Raw genomic sequence first — 20,976 nt, 5'->3', positions numbered from 1 at the left:
AGGACTTGCATACGTAATAAATCACTTAGCTCATCGCAAGTGACTTTTCTATTATTGATGCCACGATCGAAATTCTACACGCGCGACTTTAATATCAGTTAATTAAGGCCGCTGAGAATTCTCTGAGCGGAGAAATGCCAGTTGCGTGTACTTTTTATTCATATGCATTTAACTCTTTATAATAATTATGCATTGAAAGTAAAATCTACTTCGACGAAGATCAATGTTAAAAAGTTTTGCGGAGATTATATGACTTTGCGCGAAAAAAATTTTTCGCGACAAAAAAGTTGATTCCATCGTCATTTTTAAGGTTTTGTACACAAATTCAGGTGCAAAACAAAAAAGATAGACAGGATTTGACTTTTCGTACGAAGTTGACCGTGATTAAAAATAGACGAAAATGTTCGGTCAAGGAGAATAATTTTTTCAATTGTCTGCGCAACCTTGTTAATGGATAACAACCATTAAATAGATGTAAAACTAAGAGGTATTCGGAAAACCACTTGAAGACGTCTTTAACCATCAGGCTCGAAACATTAACGAATCGATTTGAGTAACTTCAGTTTCTCTCGTTTAGGGTGCATCAAAAAATTTAAATACTATTGGTGGCTGAAGTCAACAGTGTGGACAAAGCACTTTCATGATGATTAGAATACTTTAGCAACTCAATTCTAACGCTATCAATGATCCGTACTCGGAGGCTAAGAATAAATAATAATTATGTAAAAAATCAATACCTGAAGAAAGCGTATAAAATTATGCGTAGCACTGCAGCGTCATTATACTTTCGTCGGCCCATTTGAGATACCTTTACATGATCTCTCTCTTTTGCTCGGTCTTCCTGCTATTAAAAAGTAAGGAAAGAGATCGAGAAAGAGAAAAAATATACTTATTTGACAACGAACGCAGAAGAAGAGTGGCAGGTTCGATAAGTTAATGGAGTCTGTGCGTGAGCGTGTATACTTTAGATGGAGGAGAGAGCGGGGAAAAAAATAAAACCGATGCGCAAGCAGCTGGAATAGCTTCTCATATTTTTTTTTGGCTGACGAAAATGGCATTTGATACTGGTTTATGCCTCCCTTATGTAGCGAAATAAAAGATGCACTTTGTGACTTGTCAATGATAAATATTTGAATTTATAACTGCACTGTAAAACCCTTTACTATGGTTATAACGGACGTAAAATATGTAATTAATGCAGGTAGACCGCAACACTTTTATTCGTAAATATTTCCGATTAATTCTCCAGAACTACAACAAAAACCTCTAACTCGTTAATCAAATCTCATCGCGAGGTATTTATACAATAACTATTTGAACGAGTGATAAAGTAATTAATAATCAATATGAGGATCTTCACGCGATTTCATTACACAAAATCTCAAACTTCATGTGTGTAATTACGTATATATCATATTAAAGATACGTGTACATAGAGTCGCAACTCATGCGCTGTTGTTGAAAAATAAAATTTTTCAATAATACCTTAACGGTGAAGTGCACCCGTCGCGAGTGCGAGTATTATAAATATAGCAGGACACGCGGTCATATATAATAATAATAAGCGATGATGATACTCTCGCGGGTCAGCAGCGGTACAGCAACATCTAGAGTATATGTAATTATCTTCTCTCGTACGAAAAAGAGAAGGAAGAAGAAAAGAAGAAGAAACCTAACATTAATCGACTTCTTCGCGCTCAGTCCTTTTTGTTCGTTAATACACACGCGTGCAATATGTACCCTCATGCGCCAGTTTGACTATTACTTTGTAGTTTTTACTCCGCACCTTCACTCTAAAAGTCGTTCCTAATTTTTACGGCTTTGGAGGAAAAAACCACGATTTTTTCAATGCAGAAAAATTAATTTTAGCTTGATGGGCTAACGGTGCCACCGTTTACGCATAAACGCGCACGCGTTATTCGATCAAATTATGTACGTGACAATACAATAGACGAACCATTTTAACTAAACAATCTATAAGTGAGCTTCTTTTAAAAAAGTTGAACATTTTCTCTCCATCACATTTGTGAGAAAAGAAATTAAGTACATCACTCGGTTCGTCCGAAATTTTTCTTGAACATTTGAGTGCGTGTTCGCAGAATCTTGTCGATCGCTCACCTGCATTCACACACACATACACATACACAGGTGCACGCGTGTACAAATTTGTAATGATCCCTTTTAAATTCATACGATTCAATTGATATTCATTGAAAAGTACTATTAAGCCAAGGAACGAAGGAAAAACTGCGCATTCGCACGCAAAATTTTTTGCGGCTAGCGGATTCGTGTCTGTGCAACGGAAACTGGCAACAAGCTGTACAAAACACTATTGATCACGCGCATTTGACGTATGAATGCTTGTGGTGTAAATAGAAACACCTGTAGTAGCTACATAAGTGTAATTTTTAGCAGGTACTTGATGAATTTTTTCGCATGCGCGAATAATTTTTTTATTTACCATTTTGACGGTGTAAAAACACACAAAAAAACTTGATAGCATGATAAATATATCTGTAAAAAAGTAAAATAACTAATTGACATGATAGAAAAAAAGTAGACTACCCCAAAGAGCTGGTATGCAGACTCAGAGTCATGATTAACTTATTTGCAACCACGAAATGATGTGCTTTCATAGTATTTAGACATGTCTTATAGTTCGGATCCTTTTTATCTTGATAATTATTTACATATATTTATGGCAAAATAATTGCAGCTTGTCTTACTGTGACCAACTAAGTTTTTACTAATATATTTTCATTTCAAAAGATATATTCTGAGGTGGTAAGCAATTAAAAGTTTTTTTTTGTATTAATCGTCCTTTACGCTCGTGGAGATAACGCAACTCGAGCCGTATTTACTGCATTCTCAACTTTAGTAACACATCATGCGGGGCCACAGTTCGTGCATCCGACGAATATGTCTTTCAGTTGGCTCACCCTTTTATCTATTCAGTTTATATTAAATAACTTATAAGTGACGAGATTTTTATGAGGATTATTGCTTTTTTCCTCGCACTCTTATGAATTATGTAAGAAAAAAGAAAATGAGCACTCTATTATGTCATGATTGTAATAAGTAAAATAACACTTTGAACACTTTAGTTTTGGGGACATTACAATACGTTGTTACCGTATATATACAATCTTCGTTGTATACTGATTATTAGTCTTGAACATTTTTTCGATAATTTTTTTGCGACACATCCACAGTATGCAGTAATTAAGTTAACTACCTTCAAAATACTACGTTGCACTCGTAAGCGCATATATATTATTATATACATTTAAAAATGCGAGATATAGAAAGATAAGCACATGTGACCCGTTATTACTATAGTCTTGCAATATTTACAGCTCGGATTGTATATATATATATGTTTTCCAGAATTATACGTGAACTACCGTAATTGCCTTGATAATTTCAATTTTAAACAACAGCACATCTCTAAAGATGCATAAAATATATCATCAATATTTTTGCAGATACGGTTTTGTACGGGATTTTCAATCGTTGCACGTGACAGATCAACCGGTATTGAAATAACTGATTTTTAAAATAATCAAAATTAATTCACATGGGCTTTACAGTAGTGCCTGTTCCACTTTGCAAGCTACATACAGTGTTGTAATTTAAAATAAAAGAACACATAAAATTTGCGATATGTCCCGCCCGCATCCTAAGCTTTGCCTATCTATAGAAATCCATCAATTTTACTATATTCATTCCGGATTAAGCTAGAGCCTATACCAGCACAAAATCATTGGAACAAACCAATATAGCAACTACTGCAACCTGGAAAACTCACGGAGTAAATGAGCACCCATACCGATTTCGTAACCGATCCTTTCCGCACAGTTTAGGTGTATTTTACTATTAGATTTATTTTTTAATTTGTGTATATGAGGTATTTTATACATTCATGGCAGGCTATGTAGTTTCGGCGATTCGCACACATGCATGTACGTGTTGCGCACGTTTGTTTGTGTTGCTCGCTCATTGTTATGTATAATATCATAGGGTAATGATTCTTATTTATTTATTTCTACCACGTGTATTTACCGATTAAAAATGTCAAAAAATCACAGATTTGGCCAATTCATTTAGGGAAAAACCGACGACATATAGAAAATATTATCTAATCGTTGAAGTATTTTATTTGGTCAACTCAAGTGTTTTAGTCCATGTGAGAATTTTGTACTCATTTTTGATCTGTATGTACGAGTGATGCAAAAACAAGGAGAAAGAAAGAATTAGTTAGCTCATCGTTTATTCACTTGATAAGATGAACTTTTTTACCCTCCTCTGTACGCAATAAAAAAAGCTGGTTCAAGATTACGCGACAGATAATCAAGTCTCATCGCTGAAAAAAGCCTTGTTTTTGCTTTTCCATTCGCTTATTTATGTTAGTACGCATGTGCTGTATTAAAAACGACATCGAGCTCAATTATAAGCGGCCCGAGAGTAGATTTGAGGTGTTTCAACCTATAACGGTATATTGGTGCAACCAAAGGAATCACGTTTTATTTTTGCCGATAGTATTTTTCACGAAAGGATTCGATGTACACTTTATTGTCGAATCTTTCACTCATTTTTCCAATGAATTTTTTTTAGTTTCTATAAATTTTTAATTGATTGGAAAGTTGAATTTCTATAATTTTTTAACCTTTAGCTTATTTCTTTGTGATCATTTACTTCGAATACTTTGTAATTATTAATTGAATTGTATTTATTAATTATAGTTTGTTTGATCTCAATGTAATTTTATGGAAATTCTTATGCATTATGCGCCTAGAATTTCCAAGAGAATATTTAGTCCGAGAATTTATTTATGTGCTGTGCGATCGAATTTCCATGGGACTTGACAGAAAAAAAGAAGAGAAAAAACGTAAAATAGTTCTGGAAACAAATGTGCGTTAAATCTAGAGCGTAAAGCGTTAAGTTTCTTCATGCGAAAATAAGCATGATGTGTCAACGGTTACGGTCAATTAATTGTATAAATGATGGGTTGAGTATTAGTTTCGTCTCAAATTATATAATCACGCGAAAAAAATAAAATATAATCAATTTAGTAGTAAATACAAGTTCTCGACGAAGTCGTACATGTCGAATTCTTTCTAGTTTCTTGGAATTGATAAAGTAGAAAATATGGCGTTTTTAGAGGGTGTTTCAAGTTCGACAGAATACACGTTTACTCGTTGCTTGTGCACATTTTTGCCACTCTCCTCTACTGTTATGTGCACACCACTACACACGAATGCTGCATAGCTCGACGAGTGAGTACAATGCATGCAGCTCTCATGGACCACACCCGCTCCCCTCCGGGCTGCTATACCTCTAGAGCCACTATAGAGAAAGAGATCCGTTTTCTTGCGTGCTGCAATATATCTATAAGGCATATATTTGCATCTTGTGCGCCGCCATTGCTCTACTTATTGTATGCATACTTATTTGATCGAGTAAGTGTACAAATGGGTAGATATATGTGCACATAAACATGCAGTATGCGTAGTTTCTTCGTCTATTTTGAAGTACCAAATTGTTAAAAGAGCTTGATAACTTGCCGGTATCTCTGTTTTGTAAATTTATCAGAGCAACGTTTAATTAATTACACTGCAAAGTTACACGAGTTTAAAAAGCGATGCTTTTCGCATGTTCTGGGCGCGGCTACGTTGCATGAATCTTCAAACTTCGATTTACGAACAAGATGATCTTACCTGGTACGCTACTGTGTAAGGACCCAGTAGCTGCTCTGTTGATTGTTTTTATTTCAAAGATTCTAATAGTCGCTTGCCATTGCGATTGTTTTTCATTTTATTATGAAACTTGAGCTTCGATCGCGCTGAATACTGTTTGCTGACTGCTTTTTACTTTCATCTCGATATAGTTGGCAATGATCGTTATTCACTTGGGCCTTAACGATTGTGTTTCTGGCTTATAATAGCTTATCAGACAAGGATCGTGATCTATATTTTTCCGTTTATTATTTCAATGCAGTAAGCATGAATTGTTGTGTATATTACAAAGCTCCGAATCTATTTTCGTGAGAATAATCATTTTCAAATTTATCATCCGTTCGCCTTCTAAAAAGCAACGAACATCGCGTGGGATTGAATCTCCCTATCCAAAATAATTACACGCTGATAGAGTGAGTACATAAATCTATTTCCTTCAAAATTTATTGTATTTGCGAAACTTGCTCTTGCATTTTTTTAATAATAGCTGCATTCATCGATCGGAGCCCCTTCGCAAAAGGAAGCCATAAAAATACGTTTAATAAACAAGTTCTCTATGTACTTCGCTGCTCTTCTTCTTAATATCAATCCATTTGTGAGAGCCGTAATTTTAAAGTTCGCAACGTCGTCAACGCTACACGTGCACATAAATAAATAACATAGTTCGCAATAGATTGAAAAATAAAGTGCGTGCATTGGAACGATAGACTTACCGGTTTTATCATGCTGCTTCGCGACTTTAAGGACTCACTTACAAAGCGGAAATAATACTCGTAGATGCACTGATTGGATACTTACAAGTTGCACACATGAGCATAGATATATTTTATGCATCGAAGGTGGTCGCATTACACAATTTCTATTTATTTATGTTATTTTCTTGGAAAAATTCTTCATTTAAAATATTCGAGTTAGTTGAAGAAAAATTACATCGAGTGTCGAGCACGAATAACGCGAAATAGATCTAGTGAATATTTCACTATTCAAGTAACTTTGATATCACTAGAGTTGGTTTTTTTTCATTTTAAACATTCGCTTTACTCTCTCAAAAGGATCTGGTATATGCGTGCGATTCAGCGTCTTTTTTTCATTTAATGTACTCCCTCGTCTTTGGACATTGCGATCAGAAAAATAAAAGCGCGCATGCATATATACAAATATACGCTTTACATATTGGAATTATGGGGATTTACTTTTTACAAACGATCATTAAGCTCGTACGTGAGTATCGATTAGTTTATTTTTCCAAAGATGAATTACAGCTTTTCACTCTCTGTGATATTAATCAAGCTTGTCGGTAGAACTTTTTTGTTACATTTCTTTATTTTAACTTGTATCTATATAACGACTGTGAATAGTGAATATTTTTTTTGTCCTCGATTATCCAAACTTATTGTATTTATTGCTTCCTTATCGAGGAAGCTCTGTGAAAAAATCAAATTTTGTTAATTGTTATATTCTGACTATATATTCATAAACTAGACAAAATTTCTGACTGATGTCTGCATGTATATGTGTCTTTCAATCATAAGGCTAAGCGACTGTAACGAGGGCCTTCTGTATAACTCACTCGTAAATGTCAAACTTTTTGATGTACTTATCAAAGTCACTATCAGCAGTTTGTGCATCTAATCAAATTTATAAAATTTCTTCATTAATTGGAAAATTGCTTTTAATGCAGAAGAAAGTGAAAAAATTAAAATTTTCAATATAATCTTTCGAGACATGCAACGATCGTTCGCGTGCGGTACACGTGCCTATAAGTCGAGCTAAAACGTCGCTTGCGTAAATTTTCAACTCTCTCTCCCTCGGTTTTATATATATATATATATGCATGCGGACACACCCAGGTCAAATCTAAGCATAAAGTATAAACATATACATAGACGCGTTTGAATTCATAGCGTCAGCTGTGCGCTTAAGCGAGCTATAACATAGGAGTATAGAGAAAGTTTCGAGCTATAGACGTAGACGATAAGCATACAGCGTACATATTGATGCAGCTCGTAGAACATTTCTCAGCGCTTTGGTCCACACTTCTAATGCCCCGCTAGTAAGTTTCCGTATAGTAGTCCCACGCTTTTAATTTCCATGCCTATGCTCAAGAATCTTTATAGAGCAGCTCGATCGAGTCGAACCAAATCGTATTCAAATTAATGTGGGTCACACGTGATGCGCGAGGAATCGAGTACTACAGAAAAACACTCTAATTATGATCGGTGCCGCTGGACAGCTGAACAAACAGAAAATCCCAGAAAAAAAATATCTCCTTTGCAGACAAGTATAAACCAGCGCGTTGTTTTCTCGTTCTTGTATGTGTGGTGTACGGGTGGGCAACAATGACGTTTCTCAGAAGTAACAGTCAGCAGTGCTGGCAGCATCTCAAGCAGTGGAAGGATTTTACGAGCACTCGGGAGTACTTTCTTCCAGCACTTGTGTTTTATAATCCACGGCGCACAACAGCTACTTCTATTACTACAAGCGCAGACTTTTACAGTTACACAAGCCGACGGGCATCTAAAAATTTAACCGCGTGCACGATAGCACGCCGTATACACATATACATGCATATAAGGACTTAATCTTTACAGAGTTGCGCGAGAGAGCTAGCGCGCTTACGCGCCATAAAACCTGCGGGTCCATTCGAAAAAATGAACTCTTTGACTCATTCTGACTGCTGCCGTGTGCAAAGATTGACCTTTTCTCACAAAACAACGCCTCGTCAGTGTTCGCATTATAATTAATAACGCTCACGTGATGCGTACTGACCTCGATCGCGACCAAATTCGAATCATTATCTTTACCCGAGCCGTTGGAGCCGCGGATCGATGCGGGCACCGCACGTCGCAGTCAATACTTTTAATGCATCATTATATAAAGCCGATGAAATGTTAATAAACCTTAGTCATCGATGCTTCTCTTGGAAAATCTGTCGAAATATCTGCACGTGATTACGGCTTGCTCGCCCCATATATAAATTATAAGCCCTTCATTGACCGCAAGATTCACATTAAATACCGTTACATAGAATGCCTCATTGTCGTCGTCGTTACCGTCGTCACTGTCGTCGGCTTTGAGAAAGGGCAATCAGTCAAGGACTTTCCGTACGGATTCCAAGATGATACCAAAAGACAAGGCTGATTGCGCGCGCGAGCAGGTATTTCGAAGTAAACGTGACTTTTAATTCCATAGGACTCTCATGCAATGAATGGAAAAACAATAATCATCCCATCTCGTGAAGATTGCAATGAGACACTAATGTAACTAATACGATATTTAATAACTTCTTTTTATCACGAAACGATGCGAAGCAATGTCACAAATTGCTAAAAAGTCATAATTGACGATATTTACCTATCTTTTTTCTCTTATTGCTATAACTCTCTTAACTTTAAATAGTTTTGAAGATATAAAATTGTCAGCGATTTGAAAAAAGTTAAGCAAATATTTTCCCTTTTAACAGCATATATTGCTCGTGATACATGTAATGCATTATTTTCTCGAACTATGAGAGAAAGTTCGGTTACATAGATAACTTATTATTTGGCAAGCATAACCACACCCAACAGAAAAGGCTAAAAATCGCAATTGCATGTGCAGTGCCTGTGCACAGTATATGTGCAGATACTACATATACTACGGCTCAACCGCAGAAACGATTTCAAATACAGATATTGAGTTCTGATTCTATATAAATTGGTTCGATCGACCAGGCCATTCGATACTATCGATGTTAAATTGTAAATTTTCATGATTTTTTGTTGCTTAAAAAAAAAGAAATATTTTACTCGCTGTCCTTTCCCTCGATACTCATTGTTCACGAAGGGATTTTAGTAAGTTACTGCACAGGCGAATGATTAACGTCCGGAGAGCGTATACAGCTCTCGAGACAGGTCGAATTTTGGTGCAATCCAAACCGACCTCGGTAGCTCGACGGCGTGTACCCGAGATTTTTTACTCTCTTTTTTTATGCTGAGGTTTCCTCTTCCTTGGGGCTTGAGTTTATTTTCTTCCAAACTTTAGCTTGCTGCGATACAATATACGGTCGTCGTGCTCCTGCTTTGCTACTACGCCGTATAATATATATTTTTTGCGCTTGTGGAGTGGGAGACGAGTTGAAGTATAAGGTCTCGCATACAGTGCATTCGAGAAACGAGATACCTGTTGGCCCGGCCAAAATAACTCGACATACAGCAAGTCCGGGTTCGCATAAGTGCAAAAAGATTTTACGGGTAGATTTCAAAAGGACTCATCTAATTCTTTTGTTCGGTTTTATCCAAATAAAGATTGCGTATAACATATAAAATACTTGATATTCTGCAGTGCGATAGGTCTTATCGCGCGCAATGTTCTTACATATGAACAGATCGAGTGAAAAAAGGAGCGAATCAAAGTAAGCATATGTCGCAGCCTACGAACTGGCGTAATTGCGATGCGCGCACAAGCTCATCGTGCTCAGCGTGTGGGTAATAAGCCGGGCAATAATGAAAATCGACCGCGTCCGGAGAGCAAAGGCAAAATTGGGCATTAAACACACGTCCATTAGCCTCGATTGCCGATTAGTTATATACAGCAGTTCAACTCTTGGCGTGTATATATGCGAACTCCCGAGTCGCTTGCGAAGTTTCGAGCCCTGCCGTCGATATGTTGCATGCATACGTCGACTGCATCATGTATCTATAATATCGTTCGACAATGAAAAAAACAAAAACGCGGCAGCGTATCTGACGAACAATTAACGTACGAGAAATAGCGGAGTATATAATTGGCAGATTGCTACTTTTTCATTTCGAAGCAAAATGAATAAAGTACCGTTCATGCCAAGTGTCAATACAAGAGCTTTATAAGCCACATATGTATGAATGTGCAACGAGCGGTACTGCTCGTCTTTGTCGTTGTCTCTTATGATCGTGCGCGTATGCGTAACGTTTTGAAGTTTTGCCGATCAATCATTGCGCGCGATCGATTATTTCTCTGGTAAGTTATTTGGGTCGACAATCGGGAAGACTTTATGTCGAAACTCGAGCAAAAAACTAAGTACGAGTCATTTCGAAGGCTCCTTCCCTTCTATAACCAGTTGTTTTCTCACGTCTGATCCTGCCTCGTACCGAAATTGATTTTCAACTCATTCGCGGCACTGATGTAACGATAGAATGCGATACTACAAATGCCCGCGTAATAACGTGCTTTCGTCAATTAGCTCGCAAGAGTTTTTGAAGCTACTTAACTAAGATTCCCGAATAATTATCAGGCAATCGGTAGGTAAAGTCCGAGAGCCGACGGGGATAAGCAATTAGTCGAGGACGAAGTAGAGAATCGTTGTCGATTATTAACGGTACGTACGCGTGACCACGTAGAGTAATACTTGTCGTCGAGCACAGCCGAAAAAAGAAATGGAACGAAGAAAAGGCCCTGCACTTGGATCTACCGAAAAATCTCGAGAACATCGATAAGCTTTCCAGTAAAAAGCGATAACTGGTTCATTCGACACGATTGCCAAAAATTACATGCTTTTTTCCATCTCCATATATAATAAATCGATTTTGTCTGAATGAAAGGAATTGATCAATGTTTATTTTTGTGCAATTTTCAGGTTTCACTGGAACACAATGCGAGATCAACATAGACGAATGTGCGGGCAATCCTTGTCTGAATGGCGGCACATGCACAGATCTAATAAACGGCTTCAAATGCAAGTGCGCCGATGGTTTCGCAGGGGTGCATTGCCAGATCAACGTGGACGATTGCGCCTCGTCGCCGTGCCGAAATGGCGGCACTTGCCACGACTCGGTCGCGCGTTACACCTGCGAGTGCCCGGCTGGCTTCACCGGCTCGAGTTGCGAGACCAACATCAACGATTGCCAATCGAACCCGTGCCATAGCGGCACCTGCATCGACGGCGAGAACTCGTTCACCTGCAGCTGCTTCGCTGGCTTCACGGGACATCTTTGCCAGACGCAGATCGACGAGTGCGACAGTTCGCCTTGTCTGTTCGGTGGACGCTGCGAGGACCGCATCAACGGCTATCAGTGCATCTGTCGACCCGGTACGTCCGGCAACAATTGCGAGATCAACGTCAACGAGTGTTACAGCAACCCGTGCCGCAACGGAGCTCGCTGCGTAGACGGAATCAATCGCTACACCTGCGAGTGCGAGCCCGGATTCACCGGACAACACTGCGAGACCGACGTCAACGAGTGTGCCTCGAATCCGTGCGCCAACGGGGGCCGCTGCATCGATCTCGTCAATGGCTATCGCTGCGAATGCCCTCGCGGTTACTATGACGCTCGTTGCCTCAGCGACGTCGACGAATGCGCCTCGAATCCGTGCCTCAACCACGGCAGCTGCGAGGACGGTGTCAATCAGTTCATCTGCCACTGTTTACCCGGCTACGGGGGCAAGCGCTGCGACATCGACATCGACGAGTGTGGCTCGAATCCCTGTCAGCACGGTGGCATTTGCAACGACCACCTCGACGGCTACATTTGCCATTGTCTGCCTGGCTACGCTGGCATCAACTGCGAAACCAACATCGACGACTGTGCCAACAATCCCTGCCAGAATGGCGGCTCCTGCATCGATCTTGTCAACGATTACAAGTGCGTCTGCGAGCTGCCACACACGGGCCGTAATTGCGAGAACAAACTCGATCCCTGCTCGCCCAACAAGTAAGTAGTGATTCCCGAGTCAATATTACTGTCTACATTTATTTGCGCTATATCTCACTGTCGTTTGTTTTCGTTTACAGGTGCCATCACGGAGCCAAGTGCACACCGTCTTCAAACTTCCTTGATTTTGCCTGTACTTGTACTGTAGGATACACTGGTCGGCTCTGCGACGAGGACGTTGATGAATGTATCATGACATCGCCCTGCAGAAATGGAGCCACCTGTCGCAACACCAATGGATCTTATCATTGTATTTGTGCCAAAGGTTACGAAGGACGTGATTGCGTCATAAACACTGACGATTGCGCTGCTTGTAAGTTCAATATTTCATTTTTTTTGTACCTCGCATAAACGATATATATATATATATATCTCGATATCAATATACGTGTAAACGATAAAATAATGTAACCATTTTTTTCCAAATTTTTTTCAGTCCCTTGTCAAAACGGTGGTACCTGCCTCGATGGTATTGGCGATTACACGTGCCTTTGCGTCGACGGATTTAATGGCAAACACTGCGAAGTGGATGTCGACGAGTGCCAATCAAATCCCTGTCAAAACGGTGCCATCTGCAAAGAGTACGTCAACTCGTACACGTGCCAATGTCAACTCGGTTTCTCAGGCATCAATTGTCAAACCAACGATGAAGACTGCACGGACTCGTCTTGCATGAACGGAGGAACTTGCCACGATGGAATAAATAATTATACTTGCTCATGTAGATCGGGCTACACTGGCACCAACTGTCAATATCACATCAACGAGTGTGATAGTAACCCTTGTCAAAACGGAGCTACTTGTCACGACCATGTGCAGTACTACACTTGCCATTGTCCATACGGCTTTACTGGTGAACGCTGTGAAAGTTACGTGGACTGGTGTGCTGAGTCTCCTTGCGAGAATGGCGCTACGTGCTTGCAGCAAAGAAATAAATATGAATGCAAGTGCTCACCTGGATGGACTGGTAAAGTCTGTGACGTCGAAATGGTATCGTGCGATGACGCGGCTCTTCGCAAAGGTGTAGCCGAGCATAGGCTTTGTAACAATGGTACTTGCAAAGACGTCGGTAATAGTCACACTTGCATCTGCAATGAAGGTTACACTGGCAGCTACTGCCAGATCGAAATCAATGAGTGTGACTCTGCCCCGTGTCAAAACGGAGCTGTGTGTCGTGATCTTGTTGGTTCCTACCAGTGTGATTGTACTAAAGGCTTTCAAGGACAGAATTGTGAGTTGAACGTGGACGATTGCAGTCCGAATCCCTGTCAGAATGGCGGCACCTGCCACGATCTTATCGGAAAATACAGCTGCTCTTGTCCACCAGGCACCCTTGGGTACATTTGTGAAATCAATGTTGATGACTGCGTAGTAGATGCTTGCCACAACAACGGCACGTGTGTCGACAAAGTTGGAGGTTTCGAGTGCAAATGTCCTCCGGGTTTCGTAGGTCCAAGATGCGAAGGTGACATCAATGAATGTTTGTCAAATCCATGTGCTTCTCCTGGCACTCAAGATTGCGTGCAGCTCGTCAACAACTTTCATTGCAATTGCAAGCCGGGATACATGGGTCGTCATTGCGAAGTCGAGGTCAACTTTTGCGACAGTTCACCATGCCAGAATGGAGGCGTTTGCGCCGCTGAAAAAGCTGGTCATACTTGTGTCTGCCCAGCTGACTATTACGGACCCAACTGTGAATTCTCAGGATCGTTTTGTGACACTGAGCCTTGTCTAAATGGTGGAACATGTCGCATTACAGAAACCGGCGTTGGCTACAGATGTTACTGCCAGCCCGGTGTAGGAGGCACACATTGTGAAATTGATACCAGAGATGAGTGTCTCAGCAATCCATGCCAACAACCCGATGCAATTTGCGAAAATCTTTTGGGTGATTACGCTTGCTATTGCCCACCGAAATGGACCGGCAAAAATTGCGAGATTTATGATCCTAACTACCGCGGGGGTGTTTTTGGAAAGCCTGGCAAGTATAACAACAACAACATGAATGCTTTTGACCTAGACCTCGAACGAGAACGTAAAAAATGTATCGAGAATAGGTGTGACGAAAAGTCCGGTAATCATCGTTGCGACGAAGAGTGTAACCGCTATGCTTGTAACTTTGATGGTAACGATTGTTCTCTTGGTATAAATCCTTGGAGAAATTGTACAGCACCGATCAATTGTTGGGACGTCTTCATGAACGGCGTGTGTGACGAAGTATGCAATAATCCACAATGTCTTTTCGATGGCCGAGATTGTGAAAAGCGACTTGCACCCTGCAATCCAATCTATGACGCGTACTGTCGCAAGCATTACGCCAACGGCATGTGTGATTACGGTTGTAATAACGAAGAATGCAACTGGGACGGTTTAGATTGCGATCGAGAACCACCTTCTTTGGCCGATGGTGTCATTTCTGTCGTTGTGCGCATGGATATGATGGCTTTCCGGCAAAACTTGGTAATGTTTTTGAGAGATATGGGTCATGAGTTAAGAACGACTTTGCGAGTAAAGCAAGACGATCTTGGACAAGACATGATTTTCCCATGGAAGCGTGATCGTGAACCGTCTATTGAGACGAACTTTTTCGGCCGCCCAACATCTATTTACATGGAAAATCAACCAGGAGTAGTTGCGTACCTTGAAATTGACAATCGCAAGTGTACAACCATGTCTGGAGCCGTTTGCTTCCCATCTGCCAATGAAGCTGCTGAATTTTTGGCTGCACGAGCTTCGAAACATACACTATCGAGAAACTTTCCGATTGAAAAAATAGAAAGCGTAGTGGAGCCAAATCCTGACTACGCAGATTCGCCGACCAACTTCAAATACGTTTTTATTGGGGGCATACTAGTTGTTCTAGTAGGATCTTTGATCGGTGTACTTATCACCCAGCGCCGACACCCCGGTAAAATTACGACCTGGTTCCCGGAAGGTTTCATTCGAACTTCGACCAGCAGCGTTCAAAGGAGACGTTCACGTCGTCGTGGCCCGGACGGCCAAGAAATGCGTAATCTAAAGCAGCAGCAACCAGGAAATAACTGTATGGAGCTGGATATGGGCAATGGCCATGCTCCTCAATGGTCAGATGACGAGTCTGATTTGCCGCCCTCAAAACGTAGGCGTGCCATTGAACCTGGATACTCTAGCGATCACACAGTTATTACCGATTACGAAGAGGCTGAGCCACGTATGTGGACGCAGCAGCATTTTGAGGCGGCTGAAATTAGAAGACCCGATGCTGGCATTCTTACACCTCCAAGTCAAGAACACGGCCAAGATGTCGACGCCAGGGGGCCGTGCGGAATGACGCCGCTTATGGTAGCCGCTGTCAGTGGAGCAGGTTTGGACACAGGAGAGGAAGAAGACGAGAACGACAATACTGCAGCTACCATAGCAAATCTTGTTGCTCAAGGTGCTGATCCGAACGCCACGACGGATAAGAGTGGTGAAACATCTCTTCATCTAGCTGCAAGATATGCACGTGCAGACGCGGCTAAGCGTCTATTAGATGCCGGTGCGGATGCCAATTCCCAAGATAATACTGGCCGTACTCCTCTACACTCAGCTGTTGCAGCTGATGCTATGGGAGTTTTCCAAATTCTATTGCGTAATCGGGCTACTAATTTAAACGCACGAATGCATGACGGAACGACGCCTCTGATTCTTGCTGCGCGTCTTGCGACCGAAGGCATGGTCGAAGATCTCATTAACGCTGATGCAGATATTAACGCTTCAGACAACAGTGGCAAAACCGCTCTTCACTGGGCGGCCGCTGTGAATAACGTAGATGCCGTTAACGTACTTCTCGTACACGGAGCCAACCGCGACGCTCAAGACGATAAGGACGAGACTCCATTATTCCTTGCTGCCAGGGAAGGCAGCTATGAAGCTTGTAAAGCTTTACTAGACACATTCGCTAATCGAGAAATTACTGACCATATGGACAGGCTCCCGAGAGACGTAGCGAGTGAGCGACTTCACCACGACATCGTTCGATTGCTCGACGAGCACGTGCCAAGATCGCCACAAATGGTCAACGTCATACCCAACGGACCTCTAATGGGTAAGTTTGAACACGTTGTTAATATGAATGATTTTCGCTACTTGCCGAGTGCCGAAGGCGCTCGCAGGTTCATGCGAGAAACTGAACATCTTAACTTAGCAGGCTCGCCTAATCATCCAGGTTTGATCTCTCATCCTACGGTGATCGGCAACGGAGGAAAACAGACAAAGTCGAAGAAGCGTCCGAAGCCAGGCGCTGGAAATCCAAACAGTCCGGAATCGGAAAACGGTGGTGCGGCCTCGGTTCGGCGAAAACCCTCGGTGAAAAAACAGCAGGGACAACAGCCCCCGCAGGCCGCGAAGCGCGCCGCACAACCAAACCCAAATCAGGAACTACCGCAAGGCGCCGAAGGAGCAGAGGGAAACTTGCCCAGTCCTTACGACACCGCAAGCCTGTACAGTAATGCATTGCCATCGCTGGTAGGTGCAACAGCGCCTCATACTCAAACTACTTCAGTGGCCGCCGCTGCACAAGCTGCTGCGGTTGTTCAGGCTGCCAAACAGCCCCCTCCCTACGAAGATTGCATAAAAAGCCAAACAATGCAGCAGAACAAGTACGTATTTAACATTTGAATTCTCTTTATCGTGCAAATGATCGAAAAATACTAATTGTAAATAATTATCACCAACAGCTTGCAACAACTGAGTCACTTATCGCCCGATGGTTTCACAAATTATGGATTGTCAAATTTTCATGAGCAACAAATGCTGGTAGCACAGCATCAACAACGACAACAGTCGAACGGTGGAATGGTCGTGAATACCCTATCGCCGCCGTACAGTAATCAGTCGCCTCCACATTCCGTTCAATCAAATATGACATTGTCGCCACAAGCGAGTTACATGGGCTCGCCTTCACCTGCCAAAAGTCGGCCATCGTTGCCGACGTCCCCGACGCACATTGCAGCTATGCGACAAGCAACGCATCAGAAGCACGGTGGCATGCCACCAGTGGGGTTTGACTTTGACAGCATGCCCTACCAGCAACAGCAAATGCAAGCGTCGCAACAACAGCAACAGCAGCAACAGTTTCAACAGCAACAGAGCCAACAGCAACAGTACTATCAGTACTTGACGCCGCCTTCACATCATTCAGGTCCAGATGTAACGCCTCAGCATTTACTTCAAGCTCCCGAAAGCTTTCCAACGCCGTCGCCGGATAGTCCTGGGCATTGGTCTTCGAGCTCGCCACACTCAAATAGTGACTGGTCTGAGTGTATGGCATCGCCCCAGAATGCCTACGGGACGGCCGCTGGTCCTGCTACTGGACACCAAAGCAATAAGGGTCAAGAGGCTATTTATATATGATCCGCGCTCATCGTGGACCCCAATGCGCCGCGCGACTCAATTTGACAAACGTAAAAACGGGGAACTGTGATTCATTAATTATATATCCTTTATTATTTCATTTTTATATCAGATATCATTATTTTTAATTTTTAATGTATTGAGACTTTAAAGCTGTATATTAGTGCCTCGCTGTGCGATAAAAAATCATGGGATCTTCCGAAATTGTTAAAAAGATGACAGAATTTCAATTTTGATTTTTAAAAATTCAAATAATATGTATTAGTAAAGTAAGAGTACATAACAATAGAGACTGACAATAATTGTGTCTTATTATGAAGTATGACATTGGGCTATGTTGCGCAAAGTGTATGATATTAAAAGGTACATAGGCATAGCAGATCAGCTCGCAGATCTTATATATTTAGAAAAATGTTAAGAACAAAATTAATAAAAGTAAAAAAAATGAAAAGATCGAGCTACTTATAAGAGACTGCTTGAACTTAATTTTTTTTCTTTGGGTACGATTTATCCAATCTGATCTCGCTGCCTGTCTTCGTTGTATCTAGCAAAAAGTACGAATAATTTAATTGCCCAGATGAATGTAAGTTATTCTAGAAAATACTTTATTAATCATTACTATTTTTATTCATGACATTATTATTATATTATAAAAATATACAAAACTTGTTATTCCTTGTAATATGTAAAAAGTACTGAATTTTATCTCTAAGGATGCCGTATTTAATTTAAGATTTACTGTAGTTTTTTAATATAATGATCCTATATTACTTTTATCAATAGTTTTTATAAGTGACGTCTCTATAGGAATAACATAGATAATTTTTTTTAAATATAATCTCGATAGGGTTGTTGTTCCGTTCTATTGTGCTATGCTTTCGCGTTTTTTATATCACAATATGTTATAAGCATAGGTACTTCTAGTGTACTTTACACAACAATCAAATTGTATTATAGCAATAAATAATATCAATAAAAATAAATATGACCTATATACAAATAGTACTTTTTATTTATTTTTTCCAAAAATTATATGTTATGTTTTCAAAAATATACAAACGAAAATTGTATTTTCATTCAAAGAATAACATTCAAATTCATATTTTTATGAAAAGACCTTAAAGAAGGTGGAAATTACATTTAGCCTAGACGTAATTTCCGATTCTACAGTAGTGATGAAATCCTTTAATCTGTAGTTCAAATTTTTAAAATCTTCTTCCGAAAGATATTGAAATAAAAGCTTATCTTTCTTTTCACTTTCTATTTGAAGTTTTTTAATCATCTGAAATTTATTTAAAAGGGTTGATTAAAATCATTATTTGATGTTTATTACTAACAAAGAGAGACTACATGAGATGCGGATCACCAATTATCCTGAAATTTTGTGTGTGGTTTACTGCTACACAACGAGGAAGTCCTTTACGATAAATTTGATCCAATAGGCCTCGAAATTTATTTTTAAGAATAATATTGACTTTCATTGAAATGGAAAAAAGCCCTACTTTCGGGCCCGTATTGATTTTTAGATTTGACTATGCTATTTCCTACTATCTTTGTTAATTATATGTGACTACTCACACATAAAATAAGTTAAATTTATAAAAAAAAGTTGAATTGCGAGTTCTGAGTCAACCTGATTACCATTAATTATTTATTAACGATTCTCGCATTTATTTCTTCTACTTCAATATGTAACACTCAACTATTTATAAAAAAAATTTGAAATATACATTTGTACCATTGTTGGTTACTTTCAATAGTATGAAAACTTACTTTTGAAACCTCTAAGGGTGTGTTTATATACATTACCTCACTGTACATAGTAAAAATTAATAGAAAAAAAAATAAAACATTCCAAAAACTTGGTTAAGGCTTTGTTTTTGGTACAAAGCAGACGTTCATTCAATAACATTTTTTTATAAATCGAAGTTGTTTTATGTGGTCACATTGAATGCGCTAAGATAGTAGGAAATTCGATTGTCAAGTCTAAAAATCTATACGAGCCAGAAAATAGGGTTTTTTTATATTTAACTTCAATTAAAGTCAATAATATTCTTAAAAATGAATTCCAAGGCCCATTAGATTAAAGGGTTACATAGCTTTGTAATTTTCGAAAAATCGAAATTTTTTTTATTGTTCTATTTGAAAGTAAATGTCTTTAAGAATACTGAGACAATATTTCAAGTAGATCCGAGCAATATTCCTGAAGTTATAGAGAATTCAATAAAAAAAATTTGACAATAAGCAACCACATCGTGAAAAGTGTCCTCAGGGTTCTGAGTTTTGGTGTCCATGGCAACGTGCTTCTCCTGCAAAACTTCGGAAGACATTCAAGCATGATTATAAACCAATTCCAGATGATGTTTTAGAGCACTATGTAAGTGGTTTCACACCGAACAACATCGAAAGCTATAATCAGCTTATTTGGAAAATTACACCAAAAATATTACCTGCTGGCTCAAAAATAGTTGAAATTGCTGCATACACTGTTGCTTGTATGTTCAATCAAGGGACAGAAGCCTTATTTACAATTATGTACAGTATGGGGATAAGCTTGGTCGGCACAGTCACGAGTACGCGTGGAGCGAGGACGAAAAACGCCTACTGATCGCTGAGCAAAGAGCTTCGGATACTACTCGAGAGTCTAAAATTATTCGTCAACAATATCAAAAAGATGCCCTGGAAATTGCAGGTGAAGCTAAGGAATTATTGTATGGACCCGGGATCGAAGATTTGAAGTAAGTCGCTACAGTATACAAGTCAAATCATTCAAATCATTCAAATCACGGTACACAAAACTTTAAACGTGTTTTTCTCGAAACTTTGTTTTCTCGTGCGGTAGGCATGATTTCGACCGATTGAGCTGAAATTTTGCACAAGTCCTCTCAAGGGTACTGACTCGTGATTGATCGAAGGGATTTTCGATCGGCCGACTCGTTGTTATTTTAAATAAAATTTAGTTGGGAAAAATGGTGAAAATTTGAAAAATGCTTAAAAATCAGGGCAAAAATGCATTCAAACTCGTGTTAATTCATCAAATTTCATTTTTTTCTCTTTTCATTCGATCAATCACTAGCCAAGGGTACAATCTTTAAGAAATATGTCGAATTTTTGGTTACCGATGATCCTGTCAGGAAATATCCTGCCTACCGCAGGACAACAGGATGACCGAGGAAAACTGATGGAAAATTAAGAATTTT

General features: G+C 39.8%; 1 protein-coding gene across 3 annotated transcripts in view; it reads left to right on the top strand.

Annotated features, from left to right (window-relative positions):
- The window catches only part of LOC106649702 (neurogenic locus Notch protein), a 63,947-nt gene extending 45,187 nt beyond the window's left edge, over positions 1-18,760 (top strand). The window contains exons 6-10 of one of the 3 annotated variants that reach the window (XM_014367293.2): positions 11,329-12,403; positions 12,484-12,716; positions 12,840-16,469; positions 16,590-17,022; positions 17,101-18,760. In XM_014367293.2, coding sequence (XP_014222779.1) covers positions 11,329-12,403; positions 12,484-12,716; positions 12,840-16,469; positions 16,590-17,022; positions 17,101-17,776 — 6,047 coding nt within the window. In that variant the 3' untranslated portion in view covers positions 17,777-18,760. Of the gene's footprint in view, positions 1-11,328; positions 12,404-12,483; positions 12,717-12,839; positions 16,470-16,568; positions 17,023-17,100 lie in introns of all 3 variants that reach the window. The other 2 variants (XM_014367284.2, XM_014367275.2) reach the window with 2 other exon arrangements.
- The last annotated feature ends 2,216 nt before the right edge of the window (positions 18,761-20,976 follow it).

The sequence above is a fragment of the Trichogramma pretiosum genome, unplaced genomic scaffold (genome assembly GCF_000599845.2).
Source record: "Trichogramma pretiosum strain Unisexual culture from Peru unplaced genomic scaffold, Tpre_2.0 scaffold157, whole genome shotgun sequence".
Classification (NCBI taxonomy): Eukaryota; Metazoa; Arthropoda; class Insecta; order Hymenoptera; family Trichogrammatidae; genus Trichogramma; species Trichogramma pretiosum.
Note: the sequence above shows the minus strand (reverse complement) of the source record. Positions and strands in the feature narration are given on the sequence as shown.